Source organism: Onychostruthus taczanowskii, unplaced genomic scaffold, assembly GCF_017590055.1.
Source record: "Onychostruthus taczanowskii isolate IOZ18803 unplaced genomic scaffold, ASM1759005v1 scaffold80, whole genome shotgun sequence".
Taxonomy (NCBI): Eukaryota; Metazoa; Chordata; class Aves; order Passeriformes; family Passeridae; genus Onychostruthus; species Onychostruthus taczanowskii.
In genome coordinates, this window is record NW_024505893.1 from 785200 (window position 1) to 810157 (window position 24958).

Sequence of the window (24958 nt, forward strand, 5' to 3'; positions counted from 1 at the left end):
GAAAGGTAATTCCAGGCATGGCTGAATCAGCAGAAGGATCCAGAGTTCTTATTCCAAGTCACTCCAGCTGAGCAACTTCTTGATCTTTATCAATGAAGGTACCTGCCTGCAGTGCTGGGTGCTCTGCATCATGGCTTGGCAAGCACCAAGCCTGGGTGTCTCCTGGAGGAAAGGAGGTGACTCTGGGGGGGCACATGGCAAAATCCCACCAGCTGTGGGCAAAGCAGGGGCTGGCCAGGCCTCAGCTCCATCTGCTCTTGGGCAAGGTGTGGCTTTCTCCTGGCCCCTCAGGATGTCCTTACCCTTCCATCAAGGTGCCAAGGGAATTAAAACACGGCAACATTACCATTCCAGGTGTAAAAAAGTCCAAAAGTCTTTCCCCAAAAGGAGTTATTTTATTTCTGCTTTGCTTCACAAGAACAGTTCTTTGCTGTGTTCCTAGAACAGCCAGCTGGGTGTTGTGTGCCAGAAGGGCATCGTGTGCCCTGGGGCTGGGGACACTGGACCTGCTCTGGGGCAGCCTTTGGAGCCCCACTGGAGCCAACCTGCTCCGTGCTGCCCTTGGAGCACCGACCGCCCTTCCTGCACTGGCTGTGCTGGGGTCTCCTACTGCTTCTGTGGGCAGGCCTGGCTGTCTGCTGTCTGTGCACAGCAGCTCACAATAAAGAAAGAATTGTTGCAAAAGCAAAAAAAAAAAAACTGCAAAACCAAAGGAACCGCGTCACTTCCCGGCACCTGCGGCTGCGGGGCCCTTCCTCCCGTGGCTCCTGGGGTGAGAGCCACCCTGCCAAGCTGCACAGCTCCCTCCTGCCTCTGGGTTGGGTGGGGGTTTTGTGCAATCCTGACACAAGGCAGGCATTCCCTCGCTTTTGGAGAGCTCCCATCCAACAGGTCAGGCATGCTGGGCTGGGGCAGGTGACAGTGCTGACAGGCTGAGGTCAGCAGTGGCCCTTGGTTCATGCGTTCCTCTACATGTGCCACAAAGTCCAGGAAGATAAACCACAGGCTCACCCTGGCTGTGGGGCAAAGGTCTGCTTCCTGAGTTTGTCCCTCTAGGATGGGGAGAGAGCCCCCTCTGCCACCTGTGCTGGGACAGGGAATGGGGACACACACAAGGGTGGCTCTCAGTTCCCCGTTTTCTTGGCCCTTTTTCTTACCTGGTCCTGGCTGAGTCACACACAGCCCTCCCCCACCTTTCATCATGGCCCCAAAAGCCACAGCGCTGAGGGAAGGACAGGATGTCCCAGTCCTGTGGAGTCTCAGGGGTGCAGTGCAGGGGTTGGTCACACACTGGCCTTCCCCTGGAACTAAATGGAAGCAGGTCTGCCCCTCATCCTCCTTCCTGGCCTTGGCTCTTTGCAGGCACTGGAGGGGCCGAGGGGCCTTTTTCCTCCCCTCTCTCAAAGACTGCTGGTGTCAGCACTGGGCTCAGCAGCTTTATTGTGGGGAGACACACACCAAGCCGTCACGTGGCCTCTGCCATTTCCTAAGAAACCAGCTTGAAAATAAAAAAGAAAGGAAAAAAAGAATAATAAAAGAACAATTTAAAAAAAGAAAGAAAAAAGAAAAAGGAAAGCAACAAGAAGGGATAGCAGAGGGCTAGAGAGCCTGCCAGTGTCCAAGGGCCACCACCACCACACAGCACCCACAGGGACAGATTACAGAGGAGCACTAAGGTTTAATGCAAGTAGGAGGAATGGTCCTGTCCCCACCATGCCCCTACTGCCATGGCAAAAGTGTCAATCCCTCTGCCAAACCCCACACAGGGAGGCCAGCCCTGGACCATCAATGGGAACGAATAGTTTCTCTCCTTTGCTTGTGAATAAAAAAGGGATGGCTTCTGTGATACAGCTGCTGACCAAAGCAAAGTCCTTCTTCAGTGACCCCAAAGCCCTACCTGGCTTGCAAACTTAAAAAACCCAACACAAACAAACCTCCAAGAAAAATAAAGCAAGAACAAACTCTCTTCACTACGTCATTTTAATTGCATGGACACCCAGAAATACACGTGCCAAGAGCCACCCACCCGAGAGGGCATCCTTCCATGGCGGGTCTTACTTTCACACTCCTTTCACTCAAAAAAAACAAAAAAAAAAGAAAAAAAGAAAAGAAAAAAAAAGGAAAAAATATATAATTATAATTGCACTGGTTGATGTACAAACACAGTCTTCCCTTTTCACACACTGGTGAGTTCTGCTGGAACAGGAGGGTGAAGCCCCAGGGTGTGCCCAGCGTGGCCACAGCAGCTCCCCAGGAAACGAAGAGTTGTACAAAACAGTATGAAGAGTTTCTTACAAACTGCAGTGTTTACTGGTTGGTTTTTTGGATTTTTTTTTTTTTTATGTTTTCTTGTAAGTTTCAAAACTAGGTTTTGGGTCACTAATGGCTTGTATGTTTTATCTACAGTAAATTTAGCATAAATTTTTTATTTTTAGGAATGTGTAAGGCATTTTGGTAAGTTAACTGTAAGGTCCAAGGTGAAGACTCATCAAACTGAAGTCCCTTCCTTTGAACTGTCCTCTTTCCCCTGGAGAACAAAAAAAAGAAGTGGGTTACTCAGCTGGGCCTCATCCTTATTCCCATGGCAGCTCAAGGCCCAAAGCATGTCACAGATGGGCCAGGTCCTGCCTGTGGGGCAGGGAGGACCTTGACCACCATCTCATGTGGTCTCAGCGTTTCCCAAAAGCAACCCAAACGGTTTCTGGCAGCAAGGACCACCTTGCCTCCACTATTAAACCCCTGCCTGCTGCACACTGCCCCAGGACCTCCACCAGCATCAAGGGGAGGGACATGGCCACCACCAGTACCATTTCCTGAAGCTGTTCTTTCAACTTCTTCACCATTTCTCTCTCTTTGGCCAGTTGGTCCTGGGAAACCTTCAGTAGCTCCTGTAGTTTGGTTGCTGCCTGGCCCAGGTCCTTTGTTAATTTTTTTTCTTTTTCAAGTCTTTCCTACATGGCAGTCAAAAGAAGGCACCTGCCTGAGCCTCCCTTTGCCAGCTGGTGACCTTCCCCCCTTCAAAACACCTCGGGTCTACATTAAGCTGTCTCAGTGACCACAGGCCAGGGGAACACCCAGTTCCCACCTCAACAAGGAGAACTGGCACCCCAGAGCTCTCTCTGGCTCCCTGGAGATGCCGTGGGCTAGGACTGGATGGTTTCCCAGTGTGTAAAAAGCCCAGCCTGTGAGTGTTTGCTGAGGGCATCACACTGATCTCAGCCTGCAGGGATGCAGTGGCTGTGGCCCTGCTGTCCTTCAGCCCCACTGGAGCTCTCAGCCCTCTCCTGCAGGGGAACCATGGGATGGGCCTCGCTCCCCAATCCTCAGAAATGATAAATCGTGCCCGCAGTCCTGCTCGCTCGTGAATTTGTCATGGCACAGCCAACTCACCTCGAGATGCTGGGCCTCCTCCTTGTCTGAAGCTGCTGCATGTTCAGCCAGTCTCAGCTTTTCCAGCTCTGCCTGCAAGCTGCGTGCCAAGCTCTGGGCCTGGAAAGGACACACTCAGTGAGCACAGAGCCAATGGTGCCAGCATCTCCCACACATCCTGCTCCAGCCATCCCCGAGTGCCCGCTGGCTGTGTCCTGCTCAGGACTTGGGTGGTGCAGGCACACAAGGCATTGCTTCCACCAGGGAGATGGCATTTCTCACTTGGAGCAGCAGGAAACCCAGCTCAAGCTTGTAACCCTCCAAGGAAAAAGCTGGCACAAGACATGGGGGGATTGGGAGAGCTGAGTTTGAACGGCCAGAGATGCCACATGGCTTTAGCACAGCTGCTGTAGAAGGCCTTCAGATGTGGGAGGGAACGTCTCACAGTGATGTCTGAGGTGTGGACAGTGATGGGGAAAAGCCTTCAGATTAATTCTACAAATTAATTCTTAGGCTTCATTAGCAGCCAAGAATCCAGGAGGGCTTTGCAGACCCTGGCATCCTCCTCGCCCACACCCACCTCCTCCAGCTCCCGTGCCAGCTTTTGCCGCAGCATTTGCTCCTTCTCTGCCAGCGTTTCGTTCTGCTCCAGCTGGGTTTTCAACTGTGTTGAGAAGAGGGGAAAACACCCAGAAATAACATTTAAAAAAGATTCAAGAGAGCTGGGCTGGACAGAAGAAATAAAAACAGAAGCTTTCCCCACAGCACCGCAGGGCAATACCTACAAGCATCCCCCCTCTGCAGGGAGATTGCTGATGGCAAGGCTGGGGCCTGGCTCAGCACTGCCCAATTTTGTTTGCTCACCAGCTGGGGTGTGGGATGAGAGGCATCCCATAGAGAAAGATGTGCCTGGCACGCCCCCATGACTGGGAGAAGGCTCCACAGTTAACAGGATTAAAGGAGAAAGACAGAGCACTGCCACTGGTCAGAGGTGTCAGCCTGCAAGGGAACAGCTGCTGCTAATGCCCTCAGCCCAGCTGCAGCAGCATTTATGGAGCCTCTGTAATCCTAATCCTCCCTGGCTGGGAAGGGATCCTGGCACAGCTCTGTCAGGGTGTTGTCCCCTTCCTGAGGAGACTCTGAACCCCACAGGGCACTGTCACATGGCAGTGCTGGCCCAAGGGCTCCCAGCATGTCCTGCCTGCATCCCCCAAGGCTTGCCAGAGGGCTCCCAAGGGGAACAGCCTGGTGAAAGCCAACTGCTATGGGAAAGGACACATGGTTAATGCATTCTCAGCATCCAGGATTCCAACAGGGGGTGCTGGGCTGGCTGCTCCCCAGCAGAGGACGGGACACAGCACAGCTGAGACAGCCCTGAGCAGAGTTGTGTGCAGTTCTCCATGTGGTGAGTGATGGTGACACAGGACATGGGACATGGTTCAGGGTCAGAGCCTCCCCAGTGGCCTCAGCACCCTAACCTTGAGGGCTGCACTTGGCTCAGCTTGTAACCCCACTACTCCTCCCTCCTGTACGTGGCTCTTTGCCTCATTCAGCTGCTGCCTGACCTGAGGGATGAGCAGCAAGCCTGGCTCAGTGACACATCCCTGTGCCACAGCCTTCCCACGAGCCACAGGGGCCTACAGAGAGCCTGCCAGCTTTTTGGCTTGGACACAAGCTGGAATGCTTGGGAAACCACTCAGTTTCTGCCAGAGCAGGACAGTGGTATCTGACCTGGGCAGCTGCAGGCTCAACAGCTCCCAGGGGTGCAGAGCAAATGATTCTATCTTATCTGCTCAGACATGGATGAATGGATGGATGGATGGATGGATGGATGGATGGATGGATGGATGGGTACCCAAACCCCTGCCTCAGGGTGGTGTTGTGCTGACAAGTGTCCAGTGGTGGGACAGCTGGGTTTTTCTGCTACACACCAGCTTGAGCAAGCCTTGCTGCTCTCCCTTCCTTCCCACCCCATCACAGGAGGAAAGACAAGCAAATAAAAATCTCCTCCTGGGTCCCAGCAATTGCCTCTGAACGTGTGGTCCCCAGCAGCACCAGGCTAGCCCATCAAAGGCTGTGCCTTCCTGCCCTCCCTCAGCCCACAGGAAGGGTGCTGGCCCCACAGCTGCTTTGCAAGCCAGCCCCAAGGACCCAGCAAGGCGTTCCCAGGGTCCCTCCTTACCAGGGCCAGCTCCTTGCTCTGCTTCTGTGTTTCAGTCTTTGCTGCCTCCAGCTGCTCCTGGGACTCTGACAAGAGCTGCCTCAACTGCCAAGGAGGAAAAGAAAGGAAAAAAAAAAAAAACAACTCCTTTTATGCACTTGGTTTAGGAACTCTTTGGCCCAAGTAAGCTTTTTTATGAAGCAACATCTTCCCAAAGAGGTCATGGTGTCATCACAGGCTGATGTGCCTGCTGATGCCTGCTCAAGCAAATACAGCCGTGGGACAGGTCTGTCTCACTTGAGCCACAGAAACCACACAGGCCACCCAGGAGCAGCAGAGAGCACCTCCACAGAGATCTCCCTGACCCATCACCTTGCCCACGGTTCTTGGCTTTAGGAGCCTACAACCCAGACTGGAGCAACCAGCTCCATCTGTTTTCCTCTTTCTTTGCAACGCTGCAGATCCCTAGGGCACTTCCCAAACCCTCAAAACGTGCATGGGAGGGGAGTCAGGGTTAGAAAAAGCTGAAGAAGGCAGCAGCCTCCACACTTACAGCTTCAACTTCTTTTGTGTAGTTCTGGCGCTCGGAGCTGGCTGTCTCCAAGTGATTTTCCAGTTGTGTTTCCAGAAGAGAGGTGTATTCCTTTAGCTGCATTAAAAGAGAGGAAAGCAGGAGGGGGTTGAATGTGTGAGGTCCAAACACCCTATGGCTAAAGCCTGCCCTCCCCAAGGCAAGTCAGGAGATGGGGCCTGACTCAACCCAAGCACAGTGTGCGCCTCTCTGGCACCCGTGCAGAGACCTCCCCTCCCCAAAAATCCTCACCTGATCTGTGCTCTGCACATCTGCTTTCAACTTCTCCACCATGCCTTCCAGGGATTTCAGCTGCAGGTGTGACTGAAGCAGAAAGGATCAGAGGACACTGAGCAATCAAAAACTGGCTGCTGTTTGACTCCCACTCTTCCCACTTCATCCTGTACCCATCCAAGGGGAGCTCCAGGGAAGAGCTCTCCTTCCCAGGGAGGACAAGGCTAACACACACAGGTCATAAATGGTGGAGCAAGGCAACAGCTGCTGCCTGCAGCATTTCAGGTGGCTGCAGTCAGGTTTCAACACCCGAGAAACCATCATGAGACTCGGCACAAGCTTCCTGCTGAAAGCACTTTTTGTTCTGGAAGCAGCAATTTTCCAATGACGTGGCATGGACTTCGTTATTAAGAGAGGCCAAGCTGCCAGAAAAAGCACTTAAACACAGGCTGGTTTTTGAAGAGGACTCTGAAGATGCTGAAGTTTTTGGAAAGAAGGAATTCACCTCCTCTCCACTGAGAGGCAGAATTGCTCTGGGAGCTGCCCTAGGCACCAGACGTTCTTCCCATCAGAAACACCAGCAGCAGCCACGTCACCCTGTGCAATCCCACACCAGCCCTCAGCAGTGCTGGCGCTGCAGGAGCCAGCAGTGGGCTGACAAATCAAACATCTCTTGTACAACAGCTTCCCCCACCTCCCTGCAGTGCCAGTGAACTCCAAAACCCCACGTGATGGATGGGGAGCAGCCAGACCATGGAAAACAGCTCCATCTCAGTTCTGCATTCAGGAGGGAATATTCTACATGAGGTGGGCTTTTTGTCAGCTGGCTTGGTGACAGGAGGGGTAGATTTGGGGAGAAAAGGAAGTTCCTAGGTCTCAGTGTTCACAACTGAGGGCCACCAACCAATTTATAGCCGAAAGATCCCCTTCTCCTGGAAGTCCAGCTGCAGGAGCACCAAACCCAGCTGTGTCAGCAACACCCACCTTTTGAAGCTCCTCCTCAGAGGCTGTGAGCTTTGCCTTCCACACCTGCTCCTCCTCCTCCACGCTCTTCTGCAGGTTTCGCAGCATCCCCTCCTGTGGGCAAAGCCTCAGCTGAGCCCAAACCCCCAGCAGGCTGAGCAGTGCAAGGGTTGGAAGCCTCAAAAGCCTCTCCAAGGATTTGGGCCAAACAACAGGTGACAGAATTAGAATCAGGTGGTGCTGGGGGCTCCTAATCCCTATTCTGGCTCGACCACCCTGTTCATCAGAGCCCTTGCTGTGTCTCATTCCATCACCAACAGCAAGGTTTCCAACACAATTCTGAAGAAGAGCTCTAGAAATTCACCTTTATCCTGTTCCTGTGTCTCACTGACAAACACTCTACCACACAGCAGCTCCCCCAACACAGCAAGGGATGCCCACCCTCAGCTCATGGGCAGCCTGGGCTGACAGGAGACCTCTCCAGAGGGGTTTCCAGTGGGAAGCCAACACAGTGCAAAGGGCAGGAACTTACGGTCTCTGCGAGGATCGTTCTGTACTGCTCACACTCTGCCTGTAAAGTGCTTTGCGCTTCCTCTGCCTCTTTTAATTTAAGAGCTGAATCCTAAAACGAGAGGGAAAGAAAGGAGGGAGAGATGAAAAGATAGAACATGTGACCCTCCAGCACACCTCACCCCTCCACTTTCCAGCCATCACTTACTGGTGGCTCTGTTGTGACCATCTGCTGCTTTAGCACACCCACGGTCTTCTCCTTAAACTCCTGTAGCCACGTGTCATAGTCCTGAGTTTGGAATAAAAGAGAACAAGAAAGAAGGAGGATGCTTAGACCTCTCTCCTTCCCATGTGGAGAGGCTCTGGGGAGGTCTGAGGAAGCCTGTCCCACCTGCTGTGAGGACACGGTGACTCCCGGGAGGGCGGAGAGCAGCGTCTGCTTGGTTCGCGTCTGGAGCGCGTCCAGCTGTTGGGCCAGCTCTTCCTGAAAGAGGGACAAACTGCAATGGATGGAGGTCTGCTGGCCAGGCTGACAACACTGGTCCTGCCTTTCTGTGCCTACAGGGCTGGGGAAACCAGCCAACACAGAAAACTGCTGGTGCTGGGAACCACAAAAGCATCGCTTCCAGTTCAACCACATCCCTGCTTCCCCAGCCATGACCAGTACCAGGGATGCACTGCCCTCAAGAAAAATGTTGGAGAAACTTGCAGAAGAGTTGGGCCAGCACTCTTCCTAAGCAGGCAGGCAACCCAGGGCAGGCCTCCCTGCTGGCTTGGGGAAGCTGAATGTTTCCTTCCAACACCAGGGCAATGCCAGGCTCACCTTTGCTTTCGTAGCAGCAAGCAGTTTTTCCTCACACGCCTTCTCCACCGTGGTCAGCGCTTCCATCGCCTTCCAGTTCTTTTTCCGAAGGTCCTGTGGAGACCACACAGAGAGGGCAATAAGCCACACGCCGTGCCAAGGGCCACAAAGCTGCTTGCTGGCACTGCAGGGGATTTCCAAGCCACTGCTTAGGGAACTGGGTTTGGTCAGGAGTCTTCCATCCCATGTCTATAAGCATTCCTGTCTCCCCAGTCTTTTCAGTGGCTCCACACACCCCACTGCTCTGGCAGTGCCCTGGATGGGACAGGAGCTCCAGAAGCAAGCTCAGGATGCCTGCAGGGGACACAGGCCAAGTGCAGGGAATGCAAGGTGGCCTCCACACAAGTGACACCACCTTGCAGTAGAGGGATAAGGAGCAGAGGAGCAGGAAGTGTGAAGGAGCCTTCTCAGAGATTGCCTTGGCCCTACCAGGGTAGGATCTCTCTGGCTTACCAGGTCCTAAACCTTCCAAGAGAACAAGGGACAGACATGTCACCTCAGGCAGCCCTGAGGCATTCCTGCTCTCTGGCAGATGAGCCCCTCCAGGGCTCCGTGGGGCTGGAAGAGCCTCTGGCCACACCCTGGAGCCATCAGTAGGTGACCCGGGTTGTCTGTCACTCACTCACGTTGTTTTTCACCTTCTGTTGCTCCACTGCCTCCCGCAGCTGTGTGGCTTCCCTTTCCAAGGCTGAGAGCTGGTTTGTCTTCTCCTGGAGTCTGGAAGGGCAGGATGCAGGAGTGAGCCTGAGCAGTCACCTCCCTCACGGGCAGCAAGCTCCCGAGATGGAGACACAGCCCTTCCTATCCTGGTCTGCTCTGGGATCTACACACAGCAGGAGGAAGAGGGAGCAGGACTAAAAACCACAGCCATGGCAATGCTGGAGTGGGATCTGGTTTTCTACCCCCTTACCAGCAATAAAAAGCAATCACTTAACTGGCTGGCTGTACACACACAAAAAGAGGAAGAAGCAACCTGATGCAAAGGCCAGGAATTCTGGCTTGCACAACTGGGGCTGCTCCCATCCGTGACTATTCAGGCTGAGAGAGCCCACAGTTCTGCATTTGAAAGTATCATCCCACTGTCTTGAGTAACCCTAAATCAGGGCTGCCAACCAGACAGCAGAAAGCTGCAGGTTCCCTCCACACCCTCAGATCCCCCATCTGCCCTGAAGGGACCCTCAGTTTGAGCAAACCAAGGTTCAGGTCCTTGAGAAGAACTACACAAGTCTCTTGGGGTCTCAGGACAACTCAACAGCTGCCTTCTTTAGAGGGATGCTGGATGCTTGCTGGCAGTGGGGGTATCTGAGAAATCTTCCCCCCATGCAGAGCCTTCTTGGAGGTGCCCAGCGCATGGACAAGGAATAATAAGCAGGATTCATGACATGGGAAACTCCAGTTAAATGCCAGGAAACCCTTCTGTGCTAGGGGGTGGGGGAAGAGGTTATCAAACACTGGAATAGGAACCCAGAGTGGTGGTGAATCTCCATCCCTGGAGATACCTGGAACATCTTTAAAAAACTTCCTCTGGCTGGCCCAGCCTTGAGCAGGGACTTGCACCAGAGACATCCCACACCCAGCACCAACAGCAGCAGAACCTCCTGTTCTGTAGGAGTGGTCAGACTCCATGTGCCTGCCAGCAACTCAGTCCTACTTCAGAATGGACTGGCTCTCATATGGGGCCAGCACCAGAGCCAATCATTATTTTAAACAACACTGTTGGCCAGGATTGACCTTGACTTCCCAGCTGGACAGCCCCAAGCTTGCCTAGAAGGCAGGAAGCCCTCAGCCCTGTACAGGCTCAAGGAAGCTGGGACACATGGACAGCAAGCTGGAGGTGGCACTGCAAGATGTGCACCTGGACCCACCTTGACTGCAGCTGCTTCATTTCTGCTTCATTGGCTGCCTGGAAGAAAAAAAGCACTTTGATGACCTGCCCCAGGCATGTGATACAGGTCAGCCCTTCCTGTGGCATCCCAGAGAGGATCCCAGAGCAAGGAAAACTCGGGGATTGTGTAAGTAGTGTCACCCACTGCCCTCCTCCCAGCCCAATTAAACGAGCACACAACCTGCAGGTCTCTGTCTTTTTCTGCCTCCCGCATCTGGCCCGCCTCCAGCAGAGCTTCGATGGACTTGATCCTCTCCAGAAGCTTTGCATTCTCCGAGCTGGCATCCTGCAGTTTCCCTTTCACACTGTCCAACTCCAGCAGCTTACTTTTAACCTCTGCCTCGGAGCTCAGCAGCTTGGCCTGCAGCTCTGGTGGAGGGAAGGGTGACAAACACAGTAGGGCAGGTGCAAACAAACCTGGAGACTCCCCACCCTGCTCTGTCCATGCAGGATCTTAGCCAAAGAAGCCTTCCTTGGCCAAGGATGCTTTGAGGAGGCACAGAAAGGGAAGGCAGGGATGCAGGCCAGCATGGGAGAGAGGCCTTGGAGTAACACCCTGGGACAGAACCACGGACCAGCCCATGTCTTGCTCACAGCAACACCAGGCAGCCTAACTCATCCCAGGATCTCTTTGTCCTGCCCCAACTGGTTCCTCCAAGCTCTCAAAGTCTCTTGTCTGCCCTAGAGCCCTCACCATGCTGATCCCAGTTCCTCACCAGCAATGCTCTGCTGCTGCCCTTTGGTCTTTTCTGCATCTGCCAACAGGCTCTTGTAGCTGCTCTGGGTTTTGCGGAGCTCGTCGCTGACCTCATCCAGCCTCTTCTGCAGCATCACCTCTGCCTCCCGTTGGTAAGCCTGCAGGGCAGGAAGAGAAGGTTTCCTGGAGCCTGACAGACATCCCAGACAGCTTGAAGCAAAGCTTCATGTGTCACATGACCTTATTTTTAAGCTGTGTTTCGGGGGATTAAAGTCATCCTCCTGCCAAGCTCCCCCTGCACATGAAGCGCCCCATGTTGTGCTCACACTTTATCCCGTGCCAGCCCTCACATTGGGAAGTAGACAATACCCAAATGCCTCGGTCCTGGGCCAATTCCATGGCCAACCTCTCCTCTGGAGAGCTCTGAAAAATCTCCCAGAGCCCCGGTTCAAACTGCCCCAGCCCCGCAGGGAGAGGTGCTGGCACGGGGCTCTGCAGAACACAGACACCCAACCACGTTTCCACAGGAGGAGGAACTGTCTGTGCAGTTTGGGCCAGGGAATACTTTTTATTTTCCATCATGGAAAGCAGCAAGGAAGAGGCTGGCAAAGGCAGGCGTTCTGAGGGGGAAGGCAAAGGAGGAGGAGGATGAGTTGCAGCTTTACAGGTAAAAGTATCATTCTTGCAGAGGGAGAAAAATTGCTTTGCATGGAGGGGACAGGAAAAGGTAAACCAGCAGGCCTGTCTCTGTCCAAGGGATGCTTTCAGCACCACCAGGAAAGCAGAGCCACTCTGGTTTTTGAGGATTTGACTCAATATCCTCCAGCTCAGAGCTCCAGGTGTTACTGTGGAACACATTCTCCCTAGCACCTTAAGCACATCCCTGACTTTAGTGTGATTTATTTAATTAGCATTAAGGTGTACAGTGAGCTGACAGCCCTGGAGTTCTCCAAAAAGCATGTCTAGGAGCTCCTGCTTTGAGTCAGAGAGGCAGCTCCTGCCTTCACACCAGCTGTGAGCTCACATCACCCTCCTTGCCCCTCACCTGCAAAAGCAGGAGGAGCCAAATGCAGCCCACCAAAATGAGAGCTATATCCTCAGGCACACAAAAAATTAAAAGCAAGGATATGGAAGGCCCCTTGCTCTAGGAATTCCTCTACAAAACTATTTTGGCATGTGCAGATAAAGGTCTCTTCCACCACAGCCCCTTCCTGAAGAGGCCAGAGCAATTCAGAGACATCCCTCACCCTGTCTGTCACACCGAGATTAATGCTCCCAGCACACAGCTTAGCAACATCCCAGCAGGATCCCAGCAGGAGCACTGTCAACATCCAAGAAGATGCTCTTCCCTGTGTGAGTACAGCCTGCCTGCCAGCAACACACCTCTGTGTGTCAGAAGCTCTCCTTGGGAGGTGTCCTTTCAACACCCCTAAAACCCCAAACCCAGCCACTCCCTGCAGGCAACTAATAAAGCCACAAGCTCCATCTCCCACAGCAGGGAGAGAGAGCAACAAGCTTAAAAACCATCTGAGTTTGAGAGAAAAGAGCACCTGCAGAAGAATGGCTTCAACCAGGGCATCCTGCTCCCTGGGCTCTGATGGTGATGCTGCACAAGGGACACAGGGAATGTGACAAGCTGGAGAGAAATTAGCAAGCCTGCCAGGCAGCTTCCTCCCAACCATGGATATTCATGTCCCTCCTAGCCCTTCCCATGGCCAAGTGCATGGATCCCCTGCCATTCAGCACCCAGCTCTGCTAGGGGAGAGGGTTTGCCAGTGCCTGCCTGACCTGCAGCTGCTCGATTCGCTTCTCCGAGGCCGCCGCTTTGATCTCCCAGCTCTTCCTCTGCTGCTCCTCTTGCTGCAGCACCTCTGACTTCTCAGACAGCTCTTTCATCAGCTTGCTGCACTCCTGCCTCAACTTGGCCAGCTCAGCATTTTGCCTGCAGCAACAGAAGCAGGGTTATTTCAGCTCACAGGCCGGCCAAGCCTCCCTGGTGCTGGTCGGGGGAAACACATCCTCCTGTGGGCCTGATACAGGACTTGAAATGGTGAACTTTGTTTGCCTGTTTCTAGGACACTCCTGGTCCTTCAGGGAGGGGGTGGAAAGAGCCAACAAATCACTTTTTAGAAGTCCTGTTTCAGTCACAGGAGACATTCCTTTCTTATGAAGTAGAGGACACATGGATCTGTGTTCCCAGACACAAGAGGAAGCACTACAGCTGGAGTCCACTCTGTAATTATTTGCCTGCTGTTAATCACCAGTCATTTCAGACTGTCTATAAAAAGGAGTGTGAAATTCTTCCACCTAGCTCCTATTTGTTCTGTTCTCTGCAACATCACTCCCATCAATGAGCTGGCTGCATTTCTTCTCAAGTTTGAGAGTATGAGCTCCCCTATGGAGGAAAAACACCACAGTGCCTTCTGATGCACTCTCCCCCCTCCACTGCCTGTTGGATCTGGCATCAGCACAGGTGATCCCAAAGGAGAGAGGGATTCCCTGCCCTTTCACTTGGGAAGAACACCCTTGTTTCTCCTGGTGTACCCCCAAAAGCCATTTGGCAAGCTCTTCCTCCCTCATTCCCTCCTCCACCTCCAGCTAGATGGGATGTCTGTAAAAGTACCTTTGGGAAAGGGGGTGGTCAAGCCAAGGTCTGCCAGAGGGCAGCCCCAGGCTCTGCCCCTCCTCCCAGCCTTACTTGCTTTCCATCTGGCTGGTGGCCTGGTTGAGGGCATCCCTCAGGATGGAGTTCTCCTGCTGCAGGCGAGCCAGCTGGGTGTTGGGGCCGTTCTCCAGCTGTTCCTGCAGGGTCCGGATCTAGAGGAGCCCAACAAGGGGTTAATGCCACCACCAGCCCTTCTGCTGCCCCTGTCAAAGCCCAGGAGATGAGCAGGAGGCACTGGCGATGCAGGAGAGTGTGTGCTGATGCTGACAGCCCTCAGGGGTGTGACATCCCATGAAGATGCTCCAATGTGCCTCTTCTCCAAATAGGTTTGGAGGGGGCTTAAGGGATTGGGGGCGTATTTGGGGAGTTTTGGCGTTATTAAGTGGGTCTTAGAGGGGTGTGGGGGTACCTGAAGGAGTTTGGGAAGGGATTTGGGAGAGTTTAAGGGATGTTTAGGGGGGCCTTAAAGGGGTTTTGGGGGGAAATTCAGCACCATGGCTCAGGAGCACCGCAGGGTCTCGCCCCTTCCCGAGGCTCTGGCCCCCTCCCACAGCTCAGCCTTCTCCAGAATGTCACACATGTGCCACCAGCAGCCACCTGGCAGAGGAAAGAGGCAGGTGCAGAGCACAGCCTAGGGCTCACCTTGCCCTGGAGCTGCTGGGTCTCGCTGACATGGTCCTGGTAGCTGGCCTGCATGCGCGCCTGCACCGCCACGATCTCCCGCTCGCGGGCCAGCAGCTGCTCCTTCAGCTTGCCCTCCACGGCCACCGCCTTGGTCCGCTCGGCTGCCAGCTCCTGCCAGGAAAGGAGGCTCCCAGTTAGTCCTCAGAGCACAAGTCTCCCCGTTTTAAGAGGATGTGGTCTCCTAGCTCAGCAGACTACAAAGTTTAGCCCTTTCATTGCTGCCCCCACACCCAGGTACGTTTAGCACTTACATTTCCTCCTGCATTTTGTTTTGGGCTCTGTGGCCACTGGATGCCACTGTTGTTCCATGCTGGGCCAGCTAAGAGAAAGGAGTAAGACAGCCTGGAATTTTATTTTCCTCCCCCAGGATAAATAACATCACACAACATTTGGGGCAAAGCAGGAAGATTAAGGAGATGGACTTGACAGCCACAAGTTCAGCGTGGCAGGGATCTGTTCTGCCTTCAACACCCAAAAAGAGGTGGGGGCAGGGGACTGAGTCAGAGAAGGGCACAGTAAATAGGATCAGATTCCTTACAAAGGCACCATCTCAGCTCAGGGGAGCTGAAACGAGGAAGGATTTGCTTTTCTCCCTGAAGGAGAAGAAAGCTGCAATGTCTCACAGAAAGGGTTTTCCCCTGCTTCTCCCATGGCTGCCAATGGGCACTACCCTGTGGTTCTTTTGGCTGGCACCTCCCCAAACTGGAGCAGGCCCAAGAGAGGAGGACAGGGGGGGAATCTCCTCTGCTTTCTGGGAAGAAAACAGCCAACAGGTGAAGGGTCCAAAGAGCCCCACAGCGGGCTGAGATGTGGGGAGCAGGAGGCACATGGAGAGCCACCATGAGCAGAGGCCACACCGGGGATGCCAGGAGGGCCACCCAGGGCTTACCTTGCTCAGCTCCCGCAGTTTGTTCCTGGCAGCAGCTGCATCCTCCTGCTCAGCAGAGAGCTGCTTCTCCTTCTCCTCCAGCTGGCGTTTCAGGACAGCAACCGGGTCACCCTTCTGCGTGGCCTGCCAGCACGGGGTGGCACATCAGTGGGGACCACCACCTTCAGAGCCATCCCCTCCACCCCACACACACGACATCCTGCCCTCTGCTCCAGGGGAAAAATCAGCTCTGTTCTCCCAGACACCCTCAGGGCCAGCCTGCCTGAAAATGGGGTGCCTTTCCTCCCCTTGCACTTCCTGAGGTCAGCAGAGCCCTACCGTGTGCCAGGTGTCCTGGATGATTCCTGCTTTCTCCGTCAGGATCTCGATGAGCTGCTGGGCCTCCCCCTCACTGAACACCATGCTGCTGACTGTGGACACCAGTGTCTTGTAGGGCAGGTACAGGGCCCCATCCGAATCTGTAGGTGCTAGGGAGGAGAGAGGAGGGATTAGGACTTCTGGGGACAGCAGCAGAAATATTGTATCATCTCAGCTGGCTTCAAGCCCACAGCTGCCATCTCAAACCATCATCTACCCTGATTTCCAGAGTCACATTTGGTACTTCTCTGAATGAGAATAGTAAGAAAAGTGCTGGAGATGACACCACACACGTGCTCCTTGAGTCAGCTGTCACCTCTGCCTGGCCCAACAACTGGTCCCAGCACCTGCCATCACCCTCTACCAAATGGAGAGACTCTCAGCAGGAGCTGGGAGTGCTTTGCCAATGCCAGGGGGCTCAGACATGTCAGGCACCAGAAGCTGGACCACACCAAAACACAACCTTGCGGAAGGATGTCACTCCATGCAGTGGTGCTGGTGACAGCAATGTCATCTCCCACCTTTCACCAGCCAAGTTTGTTCCAGCTCTTTGCTAAGGGACAATATGACTCCAACCCTTCCCCTGCTAACCTGGGAAAGCCAGGGGGCATCAAGGACCATGATGCTGTTGTAGGACCTCAGTGCCCATGGTCACGATACACAGAGGCAGTGGTTTAGGGGTTCCTGTGTGTATCTATGGCCCTGTGGGCTCCTCTTCCTAGAAAACCACAGAAGGAAAAGCAGTTTGGAGTCCAGTAGCTCCAGAGCCCCTGAAGTCATTAACACCAGAGTCTCTTGAATACAAAGCTTTGGATGCTCCAAGCAGCAAGGTTCAAAGAAGGAGGAAGAGGTGCCGCAGGTGCTGGAGCAGAGATTCTCCCCCAGAGGATGGACCCCATGCTGGACAAGGCTCCTCCCAAGGACTGCAGCCCATGGAAGGCCCCACACTGGAGCAGGGGAAAGGTGTGAGGAGGAAAGATCTTGCAGAGGGTGGCTGTAACAAACTGTCCCCATCCTCCTGCACCACTCAGGGATGGGAGGCAGAGGAGTCAGGAGCAAAGGAGTGAAGTTGAGCCTGGGAATAAGCGCTGCGGGGGGGAAGGCATTGTTTTCACTTCTAAAATAAAATCTGTTTCTCATCTATTTTAATGGGGAATAAATTAGTTTTCCCAAGTCGAGTCTGTCTGGCCAGTGACAGTAACTGCTAAGTGATCTCTGGTAGATCCATTTGGAACGGCAGCGCCAAGCCCTGCCAGCAGCCGTGTCTGTGTCCCCAGCCACAGCCACTTCCCAGCAGCTCCACCCCTTTGTGCCACCAGGGCCTGGGGCTTGGCTCACACTTTACTCACGCTGGCAACTGCAGGGCTGCAGGATAGCACATGGCATCCCCTGGCTCAGCCCTGCTGCGTGCAGGGACACACCGAACGGAATTCCGCCTCTCTCCAGGTGGAGTCGCAGGAGAAAAATACCCCAAGCCATTCCTGTCAGGTTTGCCATCTGCTTCACTGCTGAGGACGTGTCCTGGAACACCCTAAACACCCATTTTTATCTGCCACAGAATAATTTGTTTCTTTGCATTTGAGGAGGAGAGACCACAGCTGCAGAAAACACGTTGGTCAAACTCCAGTTGGCTTCATGGCACAAATCCTACCAAGAGCTTTCCTTTGCAGAATCCCACAGGAGCAGCTAAGACATCACTCTTCACTTTCAGGACATGCAGGACTGGCAATTCATACCCAAGGGAATCTAAGTTTGGAGCACCCAAAAACCTCCCAACTTAACAAATGCTGAAAGGCCATCTCCCAGCCACATTCCCACAGCTGTTACAGCTTGGATTTGTGTGTTTTTCACATGGGTGCACACAACAAACCAGTCACCTCCAGTTTCCCCAAGCCCACCACCCCTGCAATAACCTCCAAGAGCAGCTTCTCCAGTCATTCCAAACCCCATCACCACGTGGAGATGGTCTTCAGTAAAATCCTTCCCTCAGAAAACCAGATTCAAGGGGTTTAACCCATCTTTGAAACCCAGCAGCTGCAAATGCCCTGCTGAGTAGCAGGGCCTCTTCCAAAACGTGGGTGTGGAAACTGCCAGGCTGCACAGCAGGTTTGGATGTGCTGCAGAAGGGCAGCAAGATCTTTTAGTTTAGTGGGTTGGGGTTTTTTTGCTAAAGAAAGAAAGAAATCTATGCACATCACATGACATCTTTGAGAACACCTGAGAGATTTCTGCCATGTGTCCACAAGGGAACCCTTCCACAGGTCTGAAAGCACTCACATTTTTAGTGCCTGTAATTATCACTTAACCAAAAATAAATCCCAAACTGTTCCCACTGGTACAATGAGAGGCAAGAATCCAGCAAGAGAGCTGATTTTCCCCTCCCTACACCTTTTTTATACCCTGCAGAGTTCAGGACCACCTGATCTTTCCACCTCTGAGTCAAACAAGTAAGGCACAACTGATGATGGGTAAGTTTTCCCTTCCCTGTGGGAGAACCAAAGTCACTTCCCTCTAATTACTCTACAATCAATCCCCTGCAGTCTGAAACTCCATCAATCCTCTCTGCTTGAAGCATCCTTCTTCACCTCCACCACAGGAAGAGGAAACACTAGCAGTGACCCAGCTCCACTGAGAAGTGTGGGAGAGCTCCTCTGTACTTTTAACAGTCAGGGTTCTATGGGAAAACACCTCATCCTGGCTTCCCACCCAGATGTGCAGCACCTTGGCAGCTGTCCCTCTCCCAGGACAGGGACACGCAGCTCTCATTCACTCCCACCTGCAGAGCACACAACACAAAGCCCAGAGGAACCTGAAACTCTCCAACACCCGTGCTGGACCAAAGGGATACAGGCAGAGGAATTTGGCCTCACCTGGCTCACTCTTCTTCTTGGATGCAGCCTTCTTCTTGGCAGGTCCATCATGCTTCTGGTCCTCCTGGGCTGGGAGAGCCTCGCTTTTCTTGACAGTGACAGAGCTGATGACCGGAGCGCTTTGCTGAGTGCCAACTGGGGGCACTGCCACAACGGGCACCTCCTTAGGAGCCACCTCCCGGACGGGAGAACTTTTGGGCACGCTGACAGGGGGTGGAGCCAACACCGGGCTAGGAGCTGGCTCTACCTTTGCCACCTTCTTCTCCTTCTTCCTCTTCTCCTTAGGCGACGGAATGGGTTTCTCCTTTTCCTGGGGGGCAACTGCCACCGCTGCAATTGGAGTCTCAACTGCCACAGGCTCAGGCACCACGGCAGGCTCAGGAGCCACCTCCTTGGGAGGGTCCGTCACTTCCTGAGTAAGCTGCTGCTCTGGGATCTTTCCATTCGGTTTCTCTTCCTTTTTCTTCGCTTTCCCTTTCTTCTCAACTGGTTTCTCTTTCTTCTTTTTCTCCAATTTCTGCTGCTGGGTCTTCTCAAGCTCCTTGCGTTGCTTGGCCAAGGCTTCCTCGTAAGACGTCTCCTTCATGGAGAAGGTGGACACCAGGAAGATCCCGATGGCTGAGATCACCATGAAGCCTCCAAAGACCATAACACCCAGCGTCTGAGGGTCATACACATCCATCCTGCCTCACTCTTCTGTGCCTGCAAGACACCGGGACAACAGTTAGGGGCAGCAGGGGAGGAAAGAAATGCAATGGCTTTTCTGAGAGGGATCTTCACACGGGCAACTGTGCCTTCCAATGGCACCGTGCGCTGGGAAGAGGAACACTCCAGATCCACATGGCTCAGGCTGACCTGCCTGCACACCCCCGAGTTTGTGCTCCTCTGCTACACTGCTCATGCACAGGGGTCCAGTTGTACCTCAGTGACTAAATTTCATGTCCAGCAGAACCAAAGAGAAGGAAATAAAAACAGGGATGCAATCAGAGACAGCCATGAGCCTCATTCTATGTCCAGTGGGGTGGTTCTGTATGACCTTAAGCCACACCTGCAGCAGTAAGAGAGCCCACTTTCAGACTGCTGGGAGCAGGCTAGTCAAAATCTGGGCTTTCCCTGGAGCACCTGGCTTTTTCACTGCCCCCACATGCATATCCAGGTGTCATCTTCGGTATAAAATATCCCCCTGGGAGGAGAAAGCTTTGCAGCAGCCCTTCCCTCTTCCCTTTCCCTGCTGAGCAGCAGCAGAGACCACACTGCCTGCTCTGAGCTCTGGCAAGCAGGGTTCAGCCACATCTGGGGAAAGATGCTGCCATCTCCACTCCTCTTAATGGCTACTTGAACCTATCCTGGTTTCAAAGCTAATTTTTGCTGGCCCATCCACGCGTTTCATCCACCAGGGCATCACTTCCATGTGGCTCTGAGGTGGCTCAGAGTCCCCCAGATGCTGGTGTCAGGCAGTTAATCTGGGAAGGGACATTTTCCAGGAGTTGCCATGGCTGTGGTTCCTCATCACTGTTACTCAAAACAGAACGAGCAAAATGCAGGAAGTCCTCAGCTACCAGGAGTTCCCATCCCCACCATTAACTGCTGACATTATCGAATTTCCTCTTTAAGGGGGTGTGGGTCGAGGAGGGAGGGAGGAAGGGAGGGACGGGCTGGAAGGGGAGGAGGCAAAAATAAGAATAAAACTAAGCAGATCAGCATATTTTCAAACCTCAGTGCTTGCAGGGAGACACCTCGGAGGCCCTTCCTTTCTAAGAGCTGGAGCAGCAAACTTGAACGTGCAGCTCAAAGCTGCTCAAGGTGGGGACAGTGCAGTGAAAACTCTTCTCCAGCACCCAAGCAGGGGCTGCAGAGCTGGGAGGAGCTGCAAATCTCCCACTGGAGATACCCAATCTGCCTGGGAAAGGATGTTCTAGCCCAGCACTCCCTGCCCACCTCTCCAAGGTAAAGCAGCAGAGAGAGAAGCTGGCAGGCAGGAGGGTTCTCCATGCCAGCTGGAACCAGCCAGCCCTGTCAGGGCCAATTTTCTACCCCAGGGCACTGCTGGAGATCCCAGCTGATACTGCAGGCATCACTTATTACTATTTCACACCTCCCCTGGCCATTTTGCACTTAAATGGCCTCAGCCCACTCTATCCCAGCACATCTGGTGCCAAGTCAGTGTCCCCTGACTAGGGAGCACTGCTTTGGGATGGTCCCAACCAGGAGAGACAGGTAATTCCTAACCCACAGTGTGAAAAGGACTGGAATTCCTCTCCCTGTCAGTAAATAAAAAGCAGGGCTGGAGAACACACACCCACGATCTTGTGCTGGGTTTAGGGCTATACCAAAGCACCCAGGAGCTGTTTTAGGGCCAGAACAAGGTGACCTACATTCCTCACCCAGCAACCCCAACACATTTGTAAAAATAAGCCCTTCCTGACCTCACAGAACCACAGTTTCAATTCAATTCTCTATAAAAATCTGCTTCTCCACCTAGGGGCAAGGGCATCCCCAAGTGCTGACAAATGCACTCCAACCCCACCAGCTGGTACTGCCACCCTCCAAAGCAGCTTGATGGAGCCCACAGGGGATGGGAATGGGGCAAGAAATCCTAATCTCCACTAGGGAGGATGGATGAGAGGATGGGGGGGGGTGCGGTGGGTAAAATGGCAGTGCTGGATGTGGCATCATGGCACCAGAGCCGTGTGCCTGCCCACTCCTTACCGCACAGGACTGTCCCCAGAAGCCCTTCCAGAGCCCCATACCCTCTGTCCCTCGCAGAGAGCCTCACCCAGCACCATGGGCTGCAGTTAAAGCTGCCTGTACCTTGCCTCCTGCTTTAAAGCCAGGGTGAGATAAGGATGTAAATGAGCACTAAAGTCCTTCCTAGCAAAACAAAAGCACCCCAGCAACCCCCTCCAGACCAAAAGCAATACAGGAACAAAACCCCCTCCAGACCAAAAGCAATACAGGAACAAAGCAGCTGAGATGCTCAGAGAAGCCATCCAAGCTCCCACCGCTCGACCAGGGGAATGCCACGGTGTTCCCGAGGACAGAAGTGCCAGCAGAACCCCATGGCAAACCTCGGGGCTGTCCCTGTGCCCTGCAGCCCTGCGCTGGCTCCGAGGAGCCAGTTGATCCACAGGAAGGAGACAGAGGTGCCAGCCAGGAACTGATCCCTGCCAGCAGCACCCCATGGCAAACCTCGGTGCTGTCCCTGTGCCCTGCAGCCCTGCGCTGGCTCCGAGGAGCCAGTTCTACCTGTAGGGTTCCTCCTGTGGTCGGGACTTGGCACGACCAGCCCAGCAACTTGTTCAGGGAAGAGCCCATCTCTCCAACGGGGCACAGACAGCCACACAGGCTTAAATCAAGCCAGGCTGCCCTTGGCATTTGGGGGATAAGGAAAAGTCTTCCTACAGGAAGTTCCTGGTGCAGAGATGCCAGAAGCATTTATGCCACGGTGTTAGCACCCAGGAGAGAAGCTCTGCTTTGACATTTCCTGACCTTGCCACCTTTGCCCTTCTGAGGGCTGGAACTTTGCTCCTGGATTTGCACATCCCACTCGCAAGCACGCGCGCCCTATGGCAGGAAAACCCTCCGTGCTTCCCACCTGGACAAAGTCTTAGCCAGGACATGGCAAAACAGGGCACCAAAGGTAGTCTCACATGTTCAGCTTGACAGCCAGGCTTTGGAGAGGTTTAAAGACTTCAGGATCCTCTCTCCTGCAGCTTCTGGTCCTCCATGGGGCATCACTCCCATGATGGCATTTTTCCATCTGCCTGGCAGAGGGCTGTGTGCCCAGGAAGGGAGTGGACACCAGCAGTCATCAGAGTTCATGCTCAAAAAATCAGGTTCACATGCAACACTGAGCACATTTACTTCCATGAGGTTTCCAGAGCATCCTCCACTCCTCTCCCAGCCAAAACAGCAGAAACCATCTCTTATCTCCACACACAAACTCCTTCCCCAAAACAGCTGGTCCAGGTAAAGCCTTTCCCCACCATCAGAACAGGAATAAAGTGAACAACTTCACTTGGTATTCACCTGGCCTTCTCACGCAAAGGAGCTGGCTGAAACGCTGTGCTCTGACTCTTCCAGTCCTGTGGCTTTTTCTTGTTATCCATCAAGCTTCCCAAAATCCCAGACAACAGCCCAAGAGACCTGACCTCCCTCACCTCCCTGCACATGCAGCCACCTCTGTTTGACCTGAGCCAAAGTCCAACTCGCCCTAAGGAAGTAGAACCAGAAAAGCACTCAGCCTTCTGGTTTTTCAGCACTAAACGATTTCCAGGATGAACCAACCCCCAGACATGTGACACGACAGCACCAGGGCCACGCTCAGTGACTTGTGGTCACATTTGTCACTGACAGCTGTGTCAAAAACCAGGCTGGAACGGTGCCACCTGTTCAGCCTGTCCTCCCCTCTGTGACCATACATGAAATCCATGGGAATTCAGCATCTTTAAAACGCAGCCCTCCACCAAACCCTCATTTAAATCACTCAGGCCAAACAACAGGTGGGGAGGAGCAACGGAAGAGTCAGGTTGTGCAGTAACTACAGAGATCTTATTTCTTCCCACAGCCAAAGGAAAATACATGTTATCTCCTCCTGGTGTCGACAGGTGCTGCAGGCAGGAAAAAATGCTCTTTGCAAGCAGGACACTGACCCCCTGCAACCCAAGGCTTCCACTCTGCCACGGTGTGAAGGTGGCATCTCAGTTTAGAGCAATGCAGGAGGGGCCAGAGGGCAGAGAGAGAGCTGGGTTCACAGAGATGGGCTCTGCATAACCCACAGCAATGCCTGCCTGTGAAGCTCCTGCAGCATCCCTTCCTCTACATATCCCAGCAGCTTAAAAAAAAGGAGGGAAAGGGCAAGGACGAGGGAACTGGGAGGCTTGATCAGCAACAGCACTGCCAGCAGATAAAAAAACAATCACCAGATACTTCTCCTGGAGTTTTTCTCTCCACCCTGCTGCAATAGAGACAAAAATTAAAAACAAACGAGAAAAGCCTGCACACCGTGAGCAGATCCTGCCCACGATGCCAGCAGCCTCTGTTTAAATACATTTTCTGTGTAAGTGACTGTGCACTTCCAGCCTCCCAGCAGCATGTGCTACTCCACACAGCAACTCCAGATCAGCCCATCGTCAACAGTTACAGCTCGACTTAATTGAACGTGTCTCAGTGCTCCATTAGCTCTGGCAGCAGCAGCCAGCTGGCTTGTGCTTGCCAGCAGTGCTGCCAGCTCCCTTCCTCAGCCCAGGAGTGAGAAAACAGGCAGAAAATACACGTATATATAGGAGAAGAGTGTAACAGCACCACAACACAGCTGCAGCTTGACTAAACTCTGCAGCGGCTATTAGAAATTTTCTCTCCCCTCCCTGGCCCGAAGAGGCATTTCACGGCCGGTCCTCATCAGCTCCTCCCTGGGGCTCACATCCCAGGTAGCCTCGACTCCTTCCAGCCAATTCCCGCTGGCGCAGGGCTTCGACGAAGGTGAGAGCTGGCATTCCAGGCGCGGACACTTCTCCGTCCCGCTCAGCCACGTGTGCAGCACACGCTCTTCCGCTGGACCGCTTCCCCGGCGGGGCGAGGAGCGGGCAGACCCCGGCAAGGCTGCTCGTGTCCCGCCGGGAGAGAGCCCACGGCGGGCGGGGATCTCCGCCTGTGGGATCGGTGCCTCTGTCTAAAAGCTCCGCGCTGCCGGGGGTCTCCGGGCGCCAGCAGAGTTTCGTCGGGGGGGCTCAGTTAAGGAAAGAAGGCGGACAAGGGACAGCGGCCCGAGCGCCGGGACCTTCTGCGAGCGCGGTTAATCAGATTAGCAATTGTCATCCGGCCGGCGATGGGGGCCGGGGGCAGCGCGGGGCCCGGCCCTCGCCCTGCCCGCGCCGCCGCCATTCCGCGCTCAGGGCCATTCATCCCCCCGGCCCCGCCGCACGGACCGGACCCCGCGCCGGCACCGCCGCCGCCGCCCGCGGGACACGGCTCCGCGCCGGGGCCGCGCCTCGGGGCTCCCGCCCCGCTCCGAGCGCCGCGGCAGCGCCGGCCGGGGGGTCCCGCCGGCAGCGCGGGGCGGGGGGATCGCGGAAGCGGTGGCCGGGGAAGGGGCCGGGGGAAGGAAGGGCTGCCGCCGCCCCTACCCACCCGTGCCGGGTCGCGGTCCCTCCTCGCCGCCGCGGCCGTGTGGAGTCGTGGCACTTTCCGCCGCTGTCTCGCCGGGCTCGGCCGCCGCGTCCCGCCCCGCCCCGTGGCGTCC

The 24958-nt window shown here is 54.2% G+C and overlaps 1 protein-coding gene across 4 annotated transcripts; it reads right to left on the minus strand.

Annotated features, from left to right (window-relative positions):
- Positions 1-1962: 1962 nt before the first annotated feature.
- Positions 1963-24958, minus strand: RRBP1 (ribosome binding protein 1). 4 transcript variants are annotated; one of them, XM_041424082.1, is made up of 22 exons: positions 24847-24958; positions 18718-19419; positions 15809-15957; positions 15491-15613; positions 14560-14712; positions 13951-14069; positions 13041-13194; positions 11272-11410; positions 10737-10924; positions 10536-10573; positions 9297-9387; positions 8632-8724; positions 8200-8292; positions 8017-8097; positions 7831-7920; positions 7320-7412; positions 6354-6425; positions 6084-6179; positions 5552-5635; positions 3950-4033; positions 3391-3489; positions 1963-2527 (listed from the first exon to the last, which is right to left on the minus strand). In XM_041424082.1, exons 2-22 carry the CDS (start codon positions 19397-19399, stop codon positions 2489-2491), a joined length of 2760 nt encoding a protein of 919 aa, XP_041280016.1. In that variant the 5' UTR covers positions 19400-19419; positions 24847-24958; the 3' UTR covers positions 1963-2488. The 4 variants fall into 4 exon arrangements, with proteins under 4 accessions (XP_041280016.1, XP_041280018.1, XP_041280015.1 ...); XM_041424084.1 differs by lacking the exon at positions 24847-24958 and adding an exon at positions 2808-2951 and having other exon boundaries at positions 18718-19690; XM_041424081.1 differs by lacking the exon at positions 24847-24958 and having other exon boundaries at positions 18718-19690.

Coding starts and splice junctions, on each gene's coding strand:
- RRBP1 (XM_041424084.1), bottom strand. CDS start 19,399: ATGGATGTGTATGACCCTCAGACGCTGGGTGTTATGGTCTTTGGAGGC. Junction 9,388..10,535: donor ATGAAGCAGCTGCAGTCAAG/GTGGGTCCAGGT, acceptor CTGCCCTTCCAG/ACTCCAGGAGAAGACAAACC. Junction 2,528..2,807: donor AAGAACAGCTTCAGGAAATG/GTACTGGTGGTG, acceptor TTTGTTCTCCAG/GGGAAAGAGGACAGTTCAAA.